The following is a 20,329-nucleotide window of genomic DNA, read 5'->3' on the forward strand; positions in this document are numbered from 1 at the left end:
CTTTGCTTAAAATCAGCGAATTGGACACTGGTTATGTTTGAGTTACACTTTAAATATCTAAACACAGAAGTTGTCCTAAAAGGCTGCAAGACCAGAAAGAAGAAGGAAGCCCTGACTCTTCGAAAAAACCTGAAAGAATATTTTAGAATGGACTTTAGCACACCAAAATTTTACAGATTGGTCCATTTTCGTTTGAACGAACCCACTTTTGAACCAGCTTATATTATAAACATTCGCATATAATAACAACGTGAATGACAAAGTATTCTTAATTTTTTTTATTAAAACCACAGAAGTTAATAAGTGTCTTAAAGCCAATTTCAAACGATTTTTCTTATTGGTGTCGGAGAGCTAGACTCATTTCTGGGCTCGAGCTAGCAGCCTTTAAGGCCAGCTTCTGTTAGTTTTCTTCCGACATTCCGAGAGCTAATGTGCCTTCCATTATCTGCTAGAATGAGAATCTGAAGATTTTTTAGCCAGCGATCAGTAGTTTTAATTTTATTTACGTGAGAATCAGTCTCCGGATGCCTTCTAATGGTTGGTTGCACAAGCATATATTTCGAAACTTGAATAATCTTGCAATGTCTATGTGAAATATTCACCTATTAATTTAGCCTTTGCATTTTAATCTGAGCTTTTTTCAGTTAAAAATAAACAGCACTCAACGGCTTCTTTATAACCACGGGAATTAAAACAAGGCTAACAAGTACCGTATAAATTTTCCAAAATTATAGTTTTTTCATTTTGTGGGCCAGATGTTTAAAATGGATCCCTAAAAACCTTTATCAATTGTTTAAAATAGTATTTTATTATTGCCGCTAATTGTATTTGTTAAACGCATAAGTAATATTTACAAAATGGTTTGGGGTGCACGTGGCTTATAGTGGTGCCTAATACTTTTGGCCCAAGTTATGTATACGTTTAGAAGAGAAAAAATTACTAAATTTAAATTTTTAAATAATTTTCGGCTGAGTTTTATTTGAAAATCATTTTTGCTAGACGTAACGGCCATTGTTCATGTTGTTATATTTTTGTCTGTACTTCTAAATAGAAAATTATTTAGTTTATGGAAATAACTAACCTTAATAAAGCACCGCCGGCGGACGGCTAATAACGATGATTTTTTTTTGGAAAAAAAAAACATTTATTTTTGGCACAAGTGTAAAAGTCGCCGTTGTTTCAGCCCATAGGCGCCCACTGCAAGCCAAAGGCCTTCCCCAAAAGATATCGATGGGGGATTTACAGTAATCGCCTCGTTTGGCAGGCAGGACAATGATCGTAGTGTGGTATTATGGTACACAAAAGACCCTTCTGATTATAACAGTATACAGATATTAAAATAATGTAAATTTAACTTCTGTATACTTATAACTAGAGGTTTTTTTTTTAAATAGAGGTTAAACTGTGATTAGGGCAGAAAACTTTTTATATAGAGTTACTTTTGAAAATCATTAAAGAGCTATTATCACAGGCAGATATAGTAAACGTATTAACCAAGTTATCATGACCTAGTGTTGTGCGTCATCGTTTTCGTATCTTTTGGAGGCCTAGGTTAATCACGAATGACATTTTTAATTAAATATGCCTATCTTAAAAATATATATTTTCTCTTTACGACTGTTATGGCATTGTTATTGTGGATTTTTAAATTTAAAACATTCATTCCTCTGTAAAATCATTCTGGGTTAACAATTTCAAAATACACACCATGGTTTTATGTAACAAATATGAACGAATTAAATCTGATTCCGCAAAATGTGATTATTATCACTTTACCATTTTAGTAAGATCTAAAAATAACTAGAGAATGTTATCGGCGACGTTATCTCAAGGCAAGAGCGTCAACAGCTGGAGTCGTATTTAAGCATATTCACCGTTTGTGCTAAAGCTTCACAGTTAACATCTTTTGCGCAGTAATTGTGTTGTTTTTTTTTATTATTAATTGTTATTATGTATTTTATCTATCCGTAGTCTATAAACTCGAATAAAAAAAGAAATTGATTAACATAAAATATACTAGTTGTCATTTTATTGGCACAGTTGTAATAAGAAAACGATTTAAATTAATGAAAAAACAACGGATTTAATAGCACTTTGTGCAAGAGCAACTAATACTATGGTATAACTGAACACAATTTTACAGTTATCATTGTGTTTATGATAGGTATACGTATATATAGTTTGGTACGCGATATGTGATTTATTTAAATAATATGTTCATCTCAAGATGGATACGAAATTTACAGAGTGTTGGTTTCATTTCATTTATTTGTTTTGCAATAATTAACTTGTTTGATAAAAATACACATGTAACGTTAAGTTAGTTGGATTAGCAGTTCGTGTATATATTTGAGAAAGACGCACAGGCAGGTTGTCAAAATAGCGTCACCATCAATTGCTTTAATCGGTGTCCGGCTGCGCGACAATTACTTACTTGACAGCATGAAGGCAATTCCTACATTTGAGGGCGGAAGGTGCGCTGTACGAATATTCCTTGTTAGCGTCTTACGTACATACACGACCATTAACGCAGTTGACGTGAACTTGTTTTTAAACATATAAAAACAAATTAAAATCAGAAATTAAAGAAAACAATCAAATCATGCAAGGTATTGGTGTAAAAGGTTTAAAAAGCTAATTTACTGTAAATTAAGGTATGGTTACACCCTGTCCAAAAATCAATGGTTTCAGAAATAATAACGTAATATAAAGCGTTTTCAAAATTCGGATTACTAAATATCATAATTAATTATTGTTTCCTATCTGGCTCTGCAGGCTTTGTATTGCCAGTAGGTATTGGTCTGTCGCATTCCAGTAGAAGAAATAAATTAATGTAATTTATTCCAGAGTGATCGCTTTGATTGGAAATAGGTACAATAAATTAATTAATCATTCAAAGATTTTTGCTGACAAATGAGAAAACCACACAGTATTTATTATAACACAGTATAAATTTACTTGGATATCATACATGAAACCATTAAATGTTTTGAAAAAAAGGCATTAATTTAAGATTTCTAACTGCAATATTCTATATTCCTCTAAGTCATTTAGGTATAGCACAGACCAATTAGAATCTACCAGTAGCTTATTTAACAATTTTATTTAGTAAACTATTTAACAATGACTGGTTATATGTCTTCGTTACAAGATCATCTTGGTGGTGTCACTTGATAGTATCATGACGTCACATCGCTACGGTTACTAAAGGTTTTTATATCTCAAATACCGTAGAAGTATTCCGTTTTTAAAAGTAAAAGCATACCGCTATAATAGGATCTACGTTCAATTCATTTCGTTACTTGAAATAGTGACAAAATGTGAATTGCGTAGTTTATCACGGGACAAACTTTTCCTTAAGTATTTCTCGTAAATAATAATTAAAGATATTCACTTAATTAATACATCAATTAAATTTAATGATTTTAATATTTAAACACCAAATGTATTCTTTAATGTTTTTTGTAATAACTGCTCAAAACGTTATAAAAATTTACACGTTGAACAATTAAATTTCAATGGAAAAGCAATGTACTATTGTATAAATATATTCTCTTCACGTTTCTTAACTATGTAATAAAGAAACGGCCTTACAAGAACTGGACAATAAAAAGTGTTTCATTGAATGAACTTTTCTTCTGAGAAAAGGTTTCTATGCGTCGTAAAAGGGATAAGTTTCTTCGTCTATGAAGGCTTAGTTTATTTTGAGATGCGGGCGCTCGAGCCCGTCTTCAGTACCGGTTGGCGCTACTTATCAAAAGTCAAACCCACCTAACAGGGCAATCTGCCTAAGGAACGCTAGAGGCACTTAGACGAACATAACTAGAAAGCACTGTGGCCACATTATTAACTCACCGGACCTGATCACTTTTGGATTAAAAATACACGCGTTTTATTTTTGTAATACAACGTCGCTTGTTGTGAGTTTCACTGCCAAACCAGAAAATTACTTATAGACTTTTAATGTAAAATATACTTCCATTTTTTAATTTCAATCTTTGCGTGGTGATATTTGTATAATGTAATAAGGTATTGAATACTGGTTTTTGTCTGTGGTTTCTTTCAATCAAAAATTATTTGGAACTTTAGTTATAAAATTTAAATAAGGGTTGTTCTGTATTGCGTATCCTTCGGCACATCTTTTATAAGCAAAGTTTACGCAATACTTTATTTGCTTCGTCATTAAATTTAAGGTCGTTATGCAGAGACCCGTTAGATTCATAATTTTGTTAATTTTAGACATAACCTGCTTCTGCATCTTCGAACTGTTATTTTTTTGGTATAATGAATTATCGTGGTAAGTCTTGCTGCGATAGATATTGAAACTGAAAATAAATTGCACGTAAATTGTTTGATGACATTTGAAAAATGGAGCACCTTTCCTGTGTTCTAGCAAACAATGCGCATATATCGGAGTAAAGGAGGTTAATCTTCGTTTCATTGCTATACTTCGTTTTCGACTTGAGTATAGTATTGAAACAATTTAAAAAGAAAATAGTTGATTATTATCTGTTTCTCTATTTCGAACTTTTCCTTTTAGATCCAGGCATTTTTGAAATTTAATTAAGTTTCCTTATTATTTATGCTTATTATACTTATTATTACTACAACATTATGTACTTTCGCATTTCCTACTTCTTATTGAAAATTCTTCGGCCATGTGTTAAATATCGTCGCTTCAGCTCAATGACGTTGACTGCAGAGCATAGGCCTCGCCAAAGATATGTCTGAGGAATGTACCATAATCTCCGTGCTTGGCTGACGGGTTGATGATTGCAGTGTCGTATTATGGTAGCGGAGGACGGTCCTGTCCATCCTCTGAAAACTTATTTGTGAGCAGTTACAATACTATACAATTTATTCACAATCTGTAAATTATATAAGATTGTATCTCGGGAATCGATCCCACGATCTACGATCGCAAGTTTTAATTCTCTACCGCCGGACTACCGCTGCACTGCTGTGTTTAATTTAGGTTAGAATCAATTTACTACTTTTATTTCGGTAAGGGAAAAGTCTAAATAAATACTATGATAACTGAAATCCTATGTATTTTAAAAAAACATATGTTTAATATCGAATTAAAAAAGGTCCGGTACTTGTGATTTTGTATGAATAATTTTCGAGGAATTCAATTTTTTTTTTATTATTGTTACTGCGTGTCTCAGCAGCGTGTGATAGTGACCGTTGTAAACATTCATACGGCAGTTTTCTTAATTAGTTTGTTTTTTTTAGTTGTAGGTACAAATATTTATTTTGATGTAAAATTAAATACGGGTAACAGTAGACTAATTGAACTGTTTGGTAACACAGTAACGATAAATTATCATAAAATGCTGGTATTGGTCTAGCCGATCAATTCAATAAACATTTAGCGTTACATGCTTTGCTTTATGACGATTAACATATGCGTAATAGTAGATAATAACATTGCGTTTAAACCGAGTGATATTTTTACATAGCTTTGCGTTGTTGACTCAACATTCCCGATGATGTATATACAATATATTTCTAAGCAACGTACGTATAACAAACAGTTGACTCAATTTTTAATAATAAGCGCCTACGGTTATACGTCGCACGTTTTAAAGTTAATTTGGGAATTCATTTGTCGTATCTTTGATTCGTCATTTACTCAGAAATTAATTGTATATTAATAACTCGAGCTCTGGTAAAATAAAAAAAAAGTCTTTATTATAGTGCTATCGACACCACCGTAGCGTGCTATGGGCATGCGTGTGGCGACACGGGGAGTAACGGCTGATCCATTCCTTCAATCTGTCGCCATAGCTCGCGGCGTCGGCGCTGATGTTATTTTTCGGTGTACTCACCTCGCCGCGTTTTCCGAAGACGCGGTACAGCGGTTTCAGTAACACTATGTGGAATCAATTCTACAGACACCCATTTCATTTAAGTTTATTATTTTCAAATACATATTAAATGTAAAAATGGTTAATTCGATGTTTCTATTTATCATCATTATTTTGAATGCTAGACAGAGTTATTCAGGGTAATTATAAGATTTGTTATTTACAAAATAGGTAAATTATAATAGTTAAGTAATTCAAATATCATTAATTATACGTAATTCAGCTACGGTTAGAGCACAACACAAAACTAACTCGCAATTGTTGTTTCTGACTTACAAATACTAAAGCAGTTCGTACTATATAGAATCGCTATCATAAAATATCAACCGCAACAGTGTTAAGATTTTTTTTGGATTTGGGGAGAAACATTTCACAAGATTATTTTGGAGGACGTCAGAGTTATATAGTTCGTTAGTTAGTCTTCTTCTGTACTGGAGGGGTCTAAGAATCTCCTATAGAACACAGCGGTGCTTCCCTATTTTATTCCTTGCCATGTTTCGAGGAATGAAATTTACCTCTCCGGCATTCGTGCAGTGCCACAATTACTCGAAATTAGTGCAGCTACCATCCTTTATGACATATGAGATATACGTTGGTGATACTGAATGTTTTAAGCACTGGCCAGTTTAAAGAATATGTTAAAAAAGAGTGATAAATTTCGAAATAAAACATTTTCTAATCCTTGCATTACATTTATTGTCACGAATTGGCGGCTCGTGATCCGCTGTATGATTTTTATGATTTTCTTTAGTGTCTCGAGATTTAGCAACAAAGTCACGATAGACTTTGGTAAGATTTTGGCGGTGAAGCGCCTTTAACGAGTTCAAAATCATAAGAATCCCTATGAGACACGTCTTTCAACAGCGACTACTGCAAGTAACATCGAAGTTGTGCGCCACATGAATAGTCTCATGAAAGTTACCCTCCCGGAAATTTAGGCAAGCTTGACTCAATTAGTTATTATGAGCTTAATTCAAAGGATTTGCACTAGTACTAGGTGTTAGGAAGCTTTTTGCTAGATGGTCGATGATTTTGACCTAAACTCAAACACGTTGTCGTACTGATTGGTGCTGTAAAATGTTATTGTAATTCGACGTTGGTGCCTGCCTCAATGCAGCATATTAGACATTGGCACAAGTGACGAAACTTAGATTCATTGTTGTGATCCTGAAACCTTGAGAAAATCTTCATAGTAGACGTTCTTAAAGTTGATACTTAGTTTAATTTTTGGTATTCTAAAACCTCAAGTCTCCCTTCTCCTAGTAATCGCAATTTACGACAGGACAGACATGTCTCTTAGTTCAATTTTAGATTCTATTAAATTAGATTTTTCTGGCCAGAAGAACCATCCGCCAGATGGGGGGCCTACCCGCGCTGCGTCTACCGGCACGTGAACGATACTCGAGACATATTGCCGTCGGTCTCACGAGCTATGTGATCCGCCCGTTGCCCCTTTATGTGAATAACATAAAAAATTGAATAAAGTTTTTGTTGCTGCAGATTTTTAGTTTATTTACGTGAATGTTTGTTCTAGCTGTCGGTACCGCGGTGAAGGCGGCGGCATGTGGCACGGCGCGCGGGTGCTCGTACTCGCGGCGCTGGGCCTACTGGCCGGGCCTTCAGTCGCCGCTAAGAAGTACAACATCACCATTGGATATCTACCTTCCATCAAGGGCGAGCACAGGGATAGACAGGGACTCGCTATCTCCGGGGCGCTCTCCATGGCCCTCGAGGAGGTCTGCATTATGTCATAATATAATTTGACTATCATCATCGTAAATATTATCATGACAACTGATGTACGACGCCCACTGAAAGCCATAGCCGCCCTCCCACAAAGATCGCTACGATGACCGGTCTTGCACTGTTTGCAGAGACTTCCCTTGATTTGTCTTCGGTCCAACTAACAACACCTCGTCTGCTGGCTTGTGGTCGCCACTCGAGCACATTTTGACTTCAATGCCGTCGGTTACATGAGCGATATGCTGCACTGTCACTTTAAAAACTAAAAATTTATTAATTAACTATAGAACTACCGAAACTGCTGTACCGCGCTATAGATTTAAGCGGCGAGGTGTATGGAGGCCGTTCCATTCCGTCAGTCCACCGTCAACGCTCGCGCCAACCGCCCTCCTGCTTTCTTTTTTGGCCTCCACTTTGTCATGCTTTCGTTTGTCACGGTACAGCTGTTTCGGTAGCACAATAAAGAATCGTTCCAACAAACACGCATTTATTTCAACAAATCTTAATAATATAGTCATTACTTTTCTACTATTCAAAAATGATTAGCTATACTCTTATGTTTTTGGCATTCGTTTTTTTAAATATTTGGAATACATTTAAATAGTATTGATATTTGCAACTATATAATTAACTTCTTACACTCATCATCGTCATCACCATCATGATAACCGATAAACAGTAATATAGAATTGTGTATAATTCGAAGAATTTGTTTATAATTTCCAGATTAACAACAGCACAGAGATATTGCCCGACGTACACCTGCTTCTCGAGTGGAATGACACAAGATGCGACACGGTGACGGCCACGAGGTTGCTGACGGATATGAGTTGCTCCGGCGTGGTCGCCTTCTTCGGCCCTGAGGGTCGCTGTCACACTGAAGCGATTATCGCCCAATCCAGAAACTTGCCTATGATCTCTTATGTAAGTTGATCGAAGATAGTAATCAAACTAACATCAAGTTTTATGTATTATGTAAAAAAATATTATCAACGAGTGACAGCCGAATCCAAGGCCTGCTAATCGGTTGAAATAGTGGTATATAGCGGCCGGTCCGAGGCACTCCAGGGAGCCCACGAGCTTAAAAGAGATTTTAGGCTTAGCGCTTTTAGCGCTCTGCCCCATTTAACCAGTGGAATCCGCAATATCTACTTAAAAAGAATAGCCAGGTAAAAAAGTGTTTCCTCATTCATAATGGGAAAATATCACAAGCGGTTGCATATTTATAAAAAGTCAATAGCGAAGTCTTACAATAGTAATGGTATAGAAAATCCGCTTAGCTCAAAAAAACCTACATTTGATTTACAGCAACATCGTAAAATATCGAAACGTCAAGATATTTAAATAGATTTTTGTTCTATCTATAATGAGGTTGGTTACACTTTTAGGATAGGCGCAGTAATTATAATCGTTTGTGTGTTTAAGCTGGATTATGTGTATATTTATGGCGAAAGTAAATAAGGGCATAACCTAACTTACCTCTGGTTAATCAGATTTCTGATTTGTTTCCGATTTTTCGTTAAAACTTCTATTAACATTATTTAAAAGATTTTAATATGTGTATAAGACATTATTTACTATTGTGTAATCCATAGAAAATATTGGTTTCTTTAAAGTTGTGTTGATTTTATTTCAGAAATGTTCCGATTATCAAACTTCAACTTTATCAAATTTTGCGAGACTGGAGCCGCCGGACACTCAGGTGTGTTGGAATTTCGGTTAAACTAAATTGTCTAAACCAATTTAAATGTACTGGAAACGTGTAAGCTTTTATTCCACTTTAAGTAACATGTAATGTTTTTTTTAGGCGACAAAGTCAGTGATATCATTGTTGCGGTATTATAAATGGAACAAATTCTCTATATTATACGAAGAGTCTTGGGTGACGGTTGCTCTTACTTTGGAGAACCACGCCAAAAAGAATAACATGACAGTCAACCATCAGCGACCTGTCATTGACGGCTTCAAGTGTTGTGAAGAGAAGTTGACTTGTTGTGCGCCGGGTTTCTGGTACCAATTCATTCAAGATACCAAGAATAGAACAAGAAGTGAGTTGTAATCGGTATAATACTTTAGATATTATCTTTCTAAAATCATGACAATTTAATTTATTGAAATAATGCAAGGGTGACGCAAATATTTTAAAACACTTAAAATAACCATATTAATTGACTAGACCTGGTGCCGGCACATTTATGATCGAAGAGGGCCAAATATAAGACATACAAATCAGACATTACATTGATTTTTGTGAGAGAAATTGTTTTTAAGATAATTTTTGTGTTTAAATAAAAGTTATATCATTTATTTATTATAAAAATATTTATTATTATGAAAAGATAATTTTCTATAGGCCTCTTTTTATTTTTATTAAATTATATCAATAACAAACTAAATGGGGACCGTCTCCTTGTACAGCATTTTATTCTTAAGAAAAGTTTCAAAATTGCCACAAAAAGTAGACAAGGAGTCTTATGGGTCGTGGCACATTTTGCTGACCCCTGGGTCTAAACATATAAATACGTAACACATTACAAGCTCCATTAAATTTAAGGTCCACTGATATAGTTTGACATGGTACCATCTTTTTTTCTAACAGTTTAATATTTTATTTTAATAAAATAAGTAAACATTGGCATGTGTTTTGGTGAGTTGTTATAAGAGTGAAATCTTTATGGGTGAAAAAGAATGCATTTGCATTTGTTGTCAGTTAATGTACCGTTAAATCTTATACAAAAATCAATAGTTTCAAAAAAATAATAACAGCCGTTTTAATAATAAAGTAAGAAATACCGTTTTTAAAATTCGCATACGTACAAATGAAAATTATTTATTGATTACTACCTGTTCCTGCAGATTTCGCACTGCTAGAAGTTATAGGCCTGCTACATTTATACAGAAAAAAATTATTTGTCATATTTCAGAGTAAATACTTTATAGTGGTGATGACTGAAAGTAACTGTAAAATGTTCAATGTTTTGCCGCCAAATGAAGCCTCATCTCTTTAAATTTTTTAAATTTATTTTGCACGTATTTATAGGCTTAAATTGTTTTTAGTTTACGTGTTCTTGGGTTCCACGTCCGGTCTTATAGAAATGATGACGGCCATGGAATCTTCGCAGCTGTTCGCTAAAGGAGAGTACATGGTTATTTTTGTCGACATGATGACCTACTCTGCAAAGGAATCGTTGAAGTATTTGATAAGTAAGTTGCTAAGATTAATGACATAGTGGAAAAATAAACTTCTTTTTATTCATAAAATATGATTGTAAATTTGTCTCATTGCTTACAAGTGTTAGTTGAAATTTATGTGTTTTTGTTTTGTAAAACATTAATATATGTAACAAAATGTATAAGTAATGACAAAGAAAAATATATTTTTATTACTGACTAACCCAACAATATCTGCACTGTCCAAAGCCTTTCACTATCCAGCAGAACAAATAAAGAAAATGTATCTTTCTAAAACATTATTTATATAAACATTACTTTATTGTCTTAGTAATATACAATGATTGCTTAAAAAAATATATTTAATACACTGCAAGATTACGAATAACGTATAAATTAAATTTTAATTACATTTATTACATCTTTGTTTTGGTTGGAGTCAAATTTTTGGTAGTATAGGACAGCTGTTTTGAAAATTTACTGTCTTATCTGTAATTTATTTAGTTTTTCTATATAAAAATCTTTCGTGTGCCAATAAAATCTTAAATTTTTGTTTATATTCATTAGTTCAAATGTGAAATATCTTTTTTTTGGGATACATTAAGATTTTTCAAACAAGGTATGAATATTAAGGTAAATAAATAGTATAATTATTTTAAACCGAGGAATAAAGAAATTATATTACTAGTGCATAGCTGTGTTAGCTGTCTTTTTTGACTTGGCTTTCTTGAAATAATGAGATTCATTAATAGTAAATTACGGAATTTCACAGAAACCGAAGATCGCGGTTCGAAATTGGTATGTCCAAACACAGTAGAGTTCAGGCAACGGGCGCAATCGCTGTTGGTGGTGGTTTCGTCGGAGCCGGCCGGCAGCTATGAAAACTTCACCGCCACAGTGCGTCAGTACAACAACAAGAAACCCTTTGAGTTTCCGCTGCCGACTGTTTTTGAACATAAATTTATTAAGGTATTTTAAATTAGAAGACATTGCTTAATTTTATTACTATATCAGCAGTAGAATGTGTACTGTCGAGATATAGGCTCCCATATGTACTTCCGTTAAGATGGGATTAACCGGCCTACATCCATTATCTTAAGTCTAACCTTTTAAATTGATAAGACTTCGTTTTTTTTGTTATTATTAATGTACTAATATTAACAAAAATCTGAAGGAGATTGAGTTTATAGATGTCCAATAAATAACAGACATAATCAGTTAAATATCCATGTTTTTATATGTTAATCGCAAGCATTTATTCTAGTTTGTGTCGATTTACGCGGCTTATCTATACGACTCTGTAAAGCTATACGCAATAGCTTTGGATAAAATAATAAAAGAAGAGACTGAAAAAGAGAAATTGAACTATGAGAAACTTATGGGCATTGCAACAAATGGCTCTCGAATTGTGGCCAAAATGATTCAGAGTTCTCCATACAAAAGTGAGTATTCGGTTTTTTAACAGATTATAATTTTTTTAACATTAACACTAGAAAATGTACAACTTATCACAATAGTTAATAATGGCAAGCTTAGATACAGTTACATCCATTTGTCATTTGTGTGGTGTGGACACATTCTCTTGTGACAACGTATTTTTGGATTGATTTCTATTTAATTACAATTTTACATGTTCTTGCAATGATTTTTGTTTAATTTGTCATTTGGGTGTAATATTTCATCAACCAAGAAGTTATTGATAAAGAAATATAAATAAATATAAATTATTATAAACCTTTAAAAATTAGTAGCTTTAAATTTTTTATGTTGTTGACACGCTACAGTAATCTCAGAAATACTATATTAACTCTATGGTGTATAAACTATAGCGGATGAATTTTGTGTGCGAATAATAAAATGTATGTCCAAAGGTGTAACTGGAATGTCGATACGATTAGATGAGCGTGCCGATTCAGAGGGTAATTTCTCAGTTTTGGCATTCAAACCGGCTAACTTTAGCGACGAAGACATCAACTGCACCTACAGTATGATACCAGTGGGACACTTTCAGCAGTCCAGTCGCGAGTTTCCTGTGAGTTCTCCAACATCTCTACTTTAAAATAGCTTTTAGTAAACAAAAATTATAATAATAATTATTGAAAGGTAACACCTGAAAAATTCTAGTAACTATATATTTTCCTAATTAAATGCATACAAAAGTAATAATCTGCATAGAATTGTTTAAATGAAATAATATTGAAATGGAGTAATTTGCTTCTTAAATGTTAAACTGTATGTGTCTTTTAACAGGAATTTAAATTGAATCCCCACCTACCTATTGATTGGCCGGATAACGTAAAACCGGAGGATGAACCATCGTGTGGTTTCTTGAATGAAAAGTGTCCGAAGGATGAATCACAAATAACATCCCTGGTGGTGGCTGGGACATTGGCAGTGACTTTGTTTTGTGCTCTCGTCGTTACTATTAGTATTTATCGTAAATGGAAAATCGAGCAGGAAATAGAGGGATTGCTTTGGAAAATAGATCCTCATGAAATTGCTGGTTATATGGGTAGCGGTCTGGTATGGTCGCCTAGTAAGGTAAGATAACATGATTGTTATGTTTGATTTATTACATGTATGATATTAAAATGTCTATGAATATTTGTATAGTAATAATATTCTGGTATAGTTATTAATTTTAGTAAGCGAGTTTGTGCATAGTTTTGTGTTATGCAATTAGTATGAAATTATACATAATACTAATATAACATACAATATTATTAACAACTTGGTTTATTTCATACATATTTGTTTCTAATGTCTATTTATGGCTATAAAACACACACATACATTTACCAAAAGGTTTTAACATGCTGTTTGTCAAAAAAATACCTTATTTACATTTCCTTTTATCCAGCTCCCATTGACAGAAGTTAAGACTAACCTTATTTATTTTAACTTAAAATTAAGACATGTAATCAAATGACAAATGAAATGTTAAATCAAATGTTTATTTAATAATAATAGATTTACTGTAAATTCATGTTCATGTTATATTATATTACAGAATACCCTGGATAACTGTTTATCACCTTTTAAAATCTTCTCTTACCTTAACAATTAAAGTATGTTGTAATAATTTATTGCTATATTACAGCTCAGTTTGGCGAGTGGCATATCGTGTGAGAGCAGGTGTTGTACGCAGATATTTACGACCACTGCACAATATAGAGGAAATGTAGTACGAATCAAAGAGCTTAAATTCTCCAAAAAGAAAGTAAGTGAATATTTTGAAAATGTTGACCAGTAAGAAGTTTTATTTTAATGAAATTTAAGTGGTTTAATATTGTGGTGAATTATTTTCTATTCGGAAGAATGTAGCTTGTCCAAACAAGAAGTAGCGACTTTATTAATAATCTCAAAAGAAATTGACCTTTGGCAATTATTGGTAATTGATTGGCTATTATTGCTTCATAATCCATCATAGGATATTTTATAATAATTTTTAGTTCTCCTAGCTAACACATAAATTAACAAAAGAAATCTTTTTTAGAGTCTCCTTTTAAGTGTAGCTTGTGTCATTTAAAATGCTTTCCATAAGCCAACATTTAAATCTTAAATGAAAATATAAATATTCGATGTTCTTCGTTATTTGTTATAATAAATTATTACACAATGTATTTATTCATATGAGAAAAAAACTTTGATGTTTGCTTTTATCAAGTGTTAGTAATTATTTAAACTTTGACGGAACAAAAATATGTTTGAAAAATTGGTGCCTGGTAGGATATACCTCGAGATGTCATGAAGGAGATGCGGCTGCTCCGTGAGCTGCGCCACGACAACTTGAACTCGTTCATTGGAGCGGTCGTGGAGCCTTTGCGCGTGCTGCTCATCACTGATTACTGCGCCAAAGGCAGTTTGTATGTAAGTACAGAGGATGACGTCACGTCAGATCACCTTACAATTATAGATTATTTTTGTGGATTTTAATTCCTTTATTGGAAACACATTAAATTTTATTAAAGATTTTAAAATTAATATATAATTTAATTTTAAATAATTTAAATTTTTAAAATAAATTAAATTTAAAACTAAAATTAATCATCGATTTTTTTTTATTTTTCGTATTTATGTCTACCAATTAAAGACGATTAGGATAAAAATATTCTGAATAATAACTATTCTAAACACATACTCTATATAAGTAGAACATGATAGTATATTATTGTGTTTAGATGTTAGTGTTATGAAATGTATTTTAACACACACTAACCTCTATCTTATATCTTACATGAGGCTTAGAAAATTCCGATGAGTAATTTATAAATAATGTAATGTTTATGTTTGTTTAATGTTTTAAGTATATATTGTCTGATTTGTTCAAAATTTAGGTTTTTTTACATCTTGGATTTAATAAGTCACCTTTATAATTTGATATTTATAATTTATGATTGTTAAAAATTCCTAGCATCGGGATATGAGTGATTTGGTCAAAAATTTCATGATTTGTTTTCTTATTTGGTCTACCAAAATTGTAACTAAACTAAACTATGTTTTAGTTCCTTTACAACAGCATTCTTCAATATTATTATGTTATAGAAATCTATGACCTAAATCAAAATAAAACATTATTAATTTATTTTTATTTAATAGTTTATAAATCTCCAAACTTTCATTACAGGACATAATCGAAAACGAAGATATAAAACTAGATAAAATGTTTATCTCGTCGCTGGTTCATGATCTCATTAAGGTAATTAGTGTTTACACAGCAGTTACGGAGTTTACTTCAGCATTTTAACTGAACTTATTTTTCAGGGTATGACCTTTATTCATACTTCACCACTAATATTTCACGGCAATCTTAAGTCATCTAACTGTGTTGTTACATCTAGATGGATGCTGCAGGTAAATATTTGCTACAATTTGTCTTATAATTTTGAAAATTTTATTGCATATTCATTTTTTTAATGTTTGTCAGGTTACCGATTTCGGTTTACATGAACTTAGATATTGCGCTGAAAACGAGTTTATCGGAGAGCATCAATATTTTCGAGGTAAGTAAATTACATGCTATTTAAATTAATGCTATTAAAATTTAAGACAATTTTAATGAAATGACATAAAATTACAGGCCTGCTATGGAAATCTCCCGAATTATTACGGCAGTTAGACTATCCCAATGGTACAGTGGGCGGTACCCAGAAAGGGGACGTGTATGCATTTGGAATTATATTGTATGAAATAATTGCAAGGAGAGGTCCTTTTGGACTTACTGCTTTAGAACCCAAAGGTATTTCGACAGTTTGCGTTTTAATTGTCTATTATGTTTATTTCATTTTCTACTTATAATTGCTACGATTTTAACAATAATATGAAGCATAGGCACAGGTAGTACAAGTTACACAACAAACGTAATAAAAAAGATAAGGTTGCAAATATTCTCAGTTAACTTTAGCACATATACGAGTATATTATCTTAAACACCTTATTAACACATTCTATGCCATGTGGGGCGTATACGATCCTCGCTGTACTTTCTATTCAGGCCATTTGCACTTCTCATTGAAAAATAAAGGAATCTTAAAAAATTATTTGTAGGGTCGAAGATGTCTATAAACTTCACGTATGCGCGTGCGTAATATATATTAAAATTTATAACCTTTTCCCGCCAATTATAAATGCAGTATTTAAAAAAGTGAGTATGCTTTACATTTTTCAACTTTTTTTAATCTTTAAAGTGTGGTTCGTATACGCCCCACGCGGCCTGTATGGAAAAAGGGTTAAAAAATTGCCTTGAATTTAGTAAAACTTATTTTAAGGGTGATATTTGCGCACAATCTATCAAACGAATTTTCTTAAATGATGCAAAAAGAGGACGCTCCCAATTGTTGATGGAATCAGCCAAAAATCGAAGTAAGAGAGAATAACTGTCGAGGCAACTAAAATTTAGTCCGACGTTGGCACCGCGCGCCTCTTTTGTGGAAAGCGGCTTAACCATTTTGCAGATTCGCGTCTTGCCTCCATAATGTATTTTGAATGTTGTAAGGGCGGATATTTAAGATAGTTTTAATGCGGTTAACATACAAAAACGTGAAAAGAACAACATGAAAATAAATATAAAAAAAATATTAACTTGTCGAAAGATAACAGGCGTAAGAGTAGATTCAACATTACGAGTGTTTCTTTATTAATTGCTGCCGTCAGTGCCCAATTTCTTTTCTTTTTTTATACTTCTTGCTTTTATTTATAAAAATAAAATGTTAATAACGCAAAAAGTTGAAGAATTTTAGAAGTTTGTATGTTAAATTACGATTATACGCCGTTGTTGTTGCATTTAATTTACGTAAATTTATACAAACTAACTTACAAAAATATGTCTTAAAAAACAATTATTTACAACTAGCTTCCTGTTGCGATTGAAGTCTGGTGAGACTCAGCTCTTTAGCTGTTCGGGATAATTATGGTGTGTATATATGTACCGTGGTTGGGCCATCGACTCAATACAGATTTGTTAAGGGCAATAGTTTTTGTTTTCACTGCTACATGATTTTCAGCAGACAATTCGATTTATAGAAAATTATAAGAAAATTAAGTAAACTAAGTTACTTAATAAATAGGAGGGTGGGTTAATTTTTTTTTCCGCCGTAAATACAACAACAACCTTGGTTTGATTTCTTATCGTTGAATTGATGGTGAGTAAATAAGCTTTGGTTTTAATAATTTGGAGATAAGCATGGTGCTACAAATAAAATATTTTACCGGTATCGTGTTAATAGTAGGATTTCATAATTATTATGAAATAGTGCAATCGCCGTCGCTTTGCTACTTCGTCATAAATTTTGTGGAGTTATAATTGATTCTACGATTTTAAATTTCCTTTAATAGATATTGTAGATAGAGTGAAAAGACCAAAATTGGATACCGAGGAGGTATTCCGACCGGACACTAGCATTCTGGATGGCGTGGCCGAAGATTACGTGGTGGCGTGCATGAAAGACTGCTGGGCCGAAGACCCCAACCTCAGGCCGGATTTCCCCACAATTAGAAGCCGCCTTAAGAAAATGAAATCTGGCAAGTAAGTTTTTCCCATACATTTGTACTAACAACCATTACTTGAATATTGCTGACATTTTTCAATATTCAACATTTTTTACTATGTATGGTTTCTCGAATGTAGAGAATGCAGTTAATAAAAAACTTAAAATTGTGTTACATAAATCTCAGGTCAAGGAATATTATGGACCAAATGATGGACATGATGGAGAAGTATGCGAATAATTTAGAGGAACTAGTCAACGAGAGGACGAGGCTATTGATAGAAGAGAAGCAGAAAACCGAAGATTTGTTACATAGAATGCTACCAAAGTAAGTACACGAGTTTCATACGATTTGGTATAACAAGGGTGTGTTACAAATGTAAGAATGGAACTTTACGCACGATACAATCCAATTGTCATCTAACAAACGCTGTCTTTCATCTTGTCCCTATTTCTTTTAATGTCTATTTTTTAATTTCATGGAATCGAAATATTGTTCATGTTTTGAATTATCTATTGTTGCCAGTAACTTACAATGTTTTGTTACTATAGAACAAATGATAATCATCAATTTTTTGATCAGCGCCCCTCCATCACTTCATTAAGCATATTGGAACGCATGTTCTGGCGTTTAAACATTTTATTGTAAATGGTCACAGCGGAATGTGGCGGAAGTCATTTATGGCTATATTATGTAATTGTATGCATGACATAATAAAGAGAGTATTTCTTTGTGTAATTATTTTTTAGTCATTAAAGTGGTAATGTAATGTCATTGTTACTAATAAAAGGTATGTAAACATTGATGTAATAAATGTAAATGTGAGCACAGTTACGGAAGACGCAAATACAACAAGCTGCATCGCACCCCGGCTGACTGCAGTGGTGTGCACACTGGTTTACATTCAGTCCAGTCTTGAGCTCGCACGTAGTCTCCTTGGTTAGAGAGAGTCCCCGAGGCTCCGGCGTCTGCTCTAGCGGCTAACGCAGCTTCTTGTTTGGACCCGGCTCGAATCGTATTTAGCTAAAACTCTTCCTCTCGTATATTGGTCAAAAGATACAAAGCTATCAGTATACCATACCCAAGTAGCGATATCTACCCCTATATTTTAAAACTTATTAACTAATTTCTCTTATCATGTGGTGTAATGACCAGTTTCAACTTTAACGCTTGTAGTAGCTAAAAAAAAGATTTATCTCGTCGATCGTAACGCTTTTCCGATCCATCGACATGGACTTGATGTAAAACAGGGGTACATGCTTTGTTACAAAAAGAGGAAAAAATGTAATTGTATTCACTTTGTTGTACTTGTGTTCTTTTCCAGATGTGGAGGTTGAATCCATTATAGAAATGTCGTGAAAATGTCTTGAGGTAATTAACTCCCTACTGGTGATTGTAGTTAATACGGTTTGTCTTACGCTGTAGGTCTTTGTGGCTCACGATCCATTAACCGAGTAGAAGTAGAGCTTGCTTGGGGTGTGTGGTGGTTTTGCGTAACGCATTGTCGGTGTTGGCGTTTTTTTACTATATTTCACGTAGGTCGGTAGGGGATTTTCGTATAGGGGTGTTTGAAGTTTTGCTCCTAGATAATAAGACTTTATTGTAAAAAATAAATTGAGCATGTGCCTTTTGTATTATTATAGTATTTTTTATTTTTTATTCACTATTTCATTTCTAATATTTTGCATTTATTTTATAAAAATATTAACAGAGGAACTCTTTGTTATGTTTTGACAATATTTGTTAGAAAATGTTGCAATCTATTTTTGACCGGTTTGTTTATACATAGTTTTATGATATAATAAGAATATGATTTACCAAAACAACTATTGCCTGATACCTCAAATTATATACATATTAATATCTATTGTGTGTAGTGTTTACGATATTTCCCGCAGGAGCGTATAGATATTACTGTAATCATTAGTCGTAGCCTAGTATAGCATGGCAGTTCGTAACACCTTCACTATTTACTTTATCGAAGTGCATAATATTTTCTTTAGCAGTAGCTCTTTTTTTTGAAGTACCTTAAATTAGCATAAAACAAAGAAAGTATATCGAGGAGGTTTAGCGTCATGTACTTTGTCGTAGGTCAGTGGCGCGCCGGCTCACGACGGGCGAGGGCGTGGAGCCGGAGTCTTTCGACTCCGTCACCATATACTTCAGCGACATCGTCGGCTTCACCGCCATGTCCGCCGAGAGCACGCCGCTGCAGGTCGTCAATTTTCTCAACGATTTGTACACGGTGTTCGATAGGATCATAAGAGGCTACGACGTGTATAAAGTGGAGACTATAGGGGATGCTTACATGGTGGTGAGTACCTGTTTATATTTACGTTTCAATGTTTCAAAAACATGAAAAAAGCTTTTTCGTTGACATTTACAGGCAATTTTATTGAATTTTCTATTTCAAAAGGGTTATTTTGCTGTCTATTTTGCTGCTATTGTAAATTATCGTCTATCAAGAAAACCAGTTAATCGTGTTTAGTTTACGGAAGTTTTTATCTTGTGCAAGAGGTCATTTTTATGAAAATGCATTACGAAAATTTGCTATGGTT

At 33.3% G+C, this 20,329-nt stretch overlaps 1 protein-coding gene across 5 annotated transcripts in view; it reads left to right on the forward strand.

Moving 5' to 3' along the window:
* The window catches only part of LOC137930647 (receptor-type guanylate cyclase Gyc76C-like), a 31,280-nt gene that overhangs the window by 6,902 nt on the left and 4,049 nt on the right, over positions 1-20,329 (forward strand). For all 5 annotated transcript variants that reach the window (XM_068773975.1, XM_068773973.1, XM_068773972.1 and 2 more), the window contains 18 exons: positions 7,405-7,606; positions 8,340-8,537; positions 9,250-9,315; positions 9,421-9,661; positions 10,671-10,817; positions 11,557-11,753; positions 12,049-12,226; positions 12,656-12,816; positions 13,035-13,325; positions 13,885-14,004; positions 14,514-14,654; positions 15,412-15,483; positions 15,549-15,638; positions 15,712-15,787; positions 15,865-16,023; positions 17,619-17,808; positions 17,958-18,098; positions 19,863-20,085. In XM_068773975.1, the coding sequence (XP_068630076.1) occupies positions 7,433-7,606; positions 8,340-8,537; positions 9,250-9,315; positions 9,421-9,661; positions 10,671-10,817; positions 11,557-11,753; positions 12,049-12,226; positions 12,656-12,816; positions 13,035-13,325; positions 13,885-14,004; positions 14,514-14,654; positions 15,412-15,483; positions 15,549-15,638; positions 15,712-15,787; positions 15,865-16,023; positions 17,619-17,808; positions 17,958-18,098; positions 19,863-20,085 (2,865 nt within the window). In that variant the 5' untranslated portion in view covers positions 7,405-7,432. The remainder of the gene's footprint in view (positions 1-7,404; positions 7,607-8,339; positions 8,538-9,249; positions 9,316-9,420; positions 9,662-10,670; positions 10,818-11,556; positions 11,754-12,048; positions 12,227-12,655; positions 12,817-13,034; positions 13,326-13,884; positions 14,005-14,513; positions 14,655-15,411; positions 15,484-15,548; positions 15,639-15,711; positions 15,788-15,864; positions 16,024-17,618; positions 17,809-17,957; positions 18,099-19,862; positions 20,086-20,329) is intronic.

This window comes from Battus philenor, unplaced genomic scaffold, assembly GCF_028537555.1.
Source record: "Battus philenor isolate CCGP_79_NKW_IND1 unplaced genomic scaffold, ilBatPhil1.0.hap1 SCAF_6, whole genome shotgun sequence".
NCBI lineage: Eukaryota > Metazoa > Arthropoda > Insecta > Lepidoptera > Papilionidae > Battus > Battus philenor.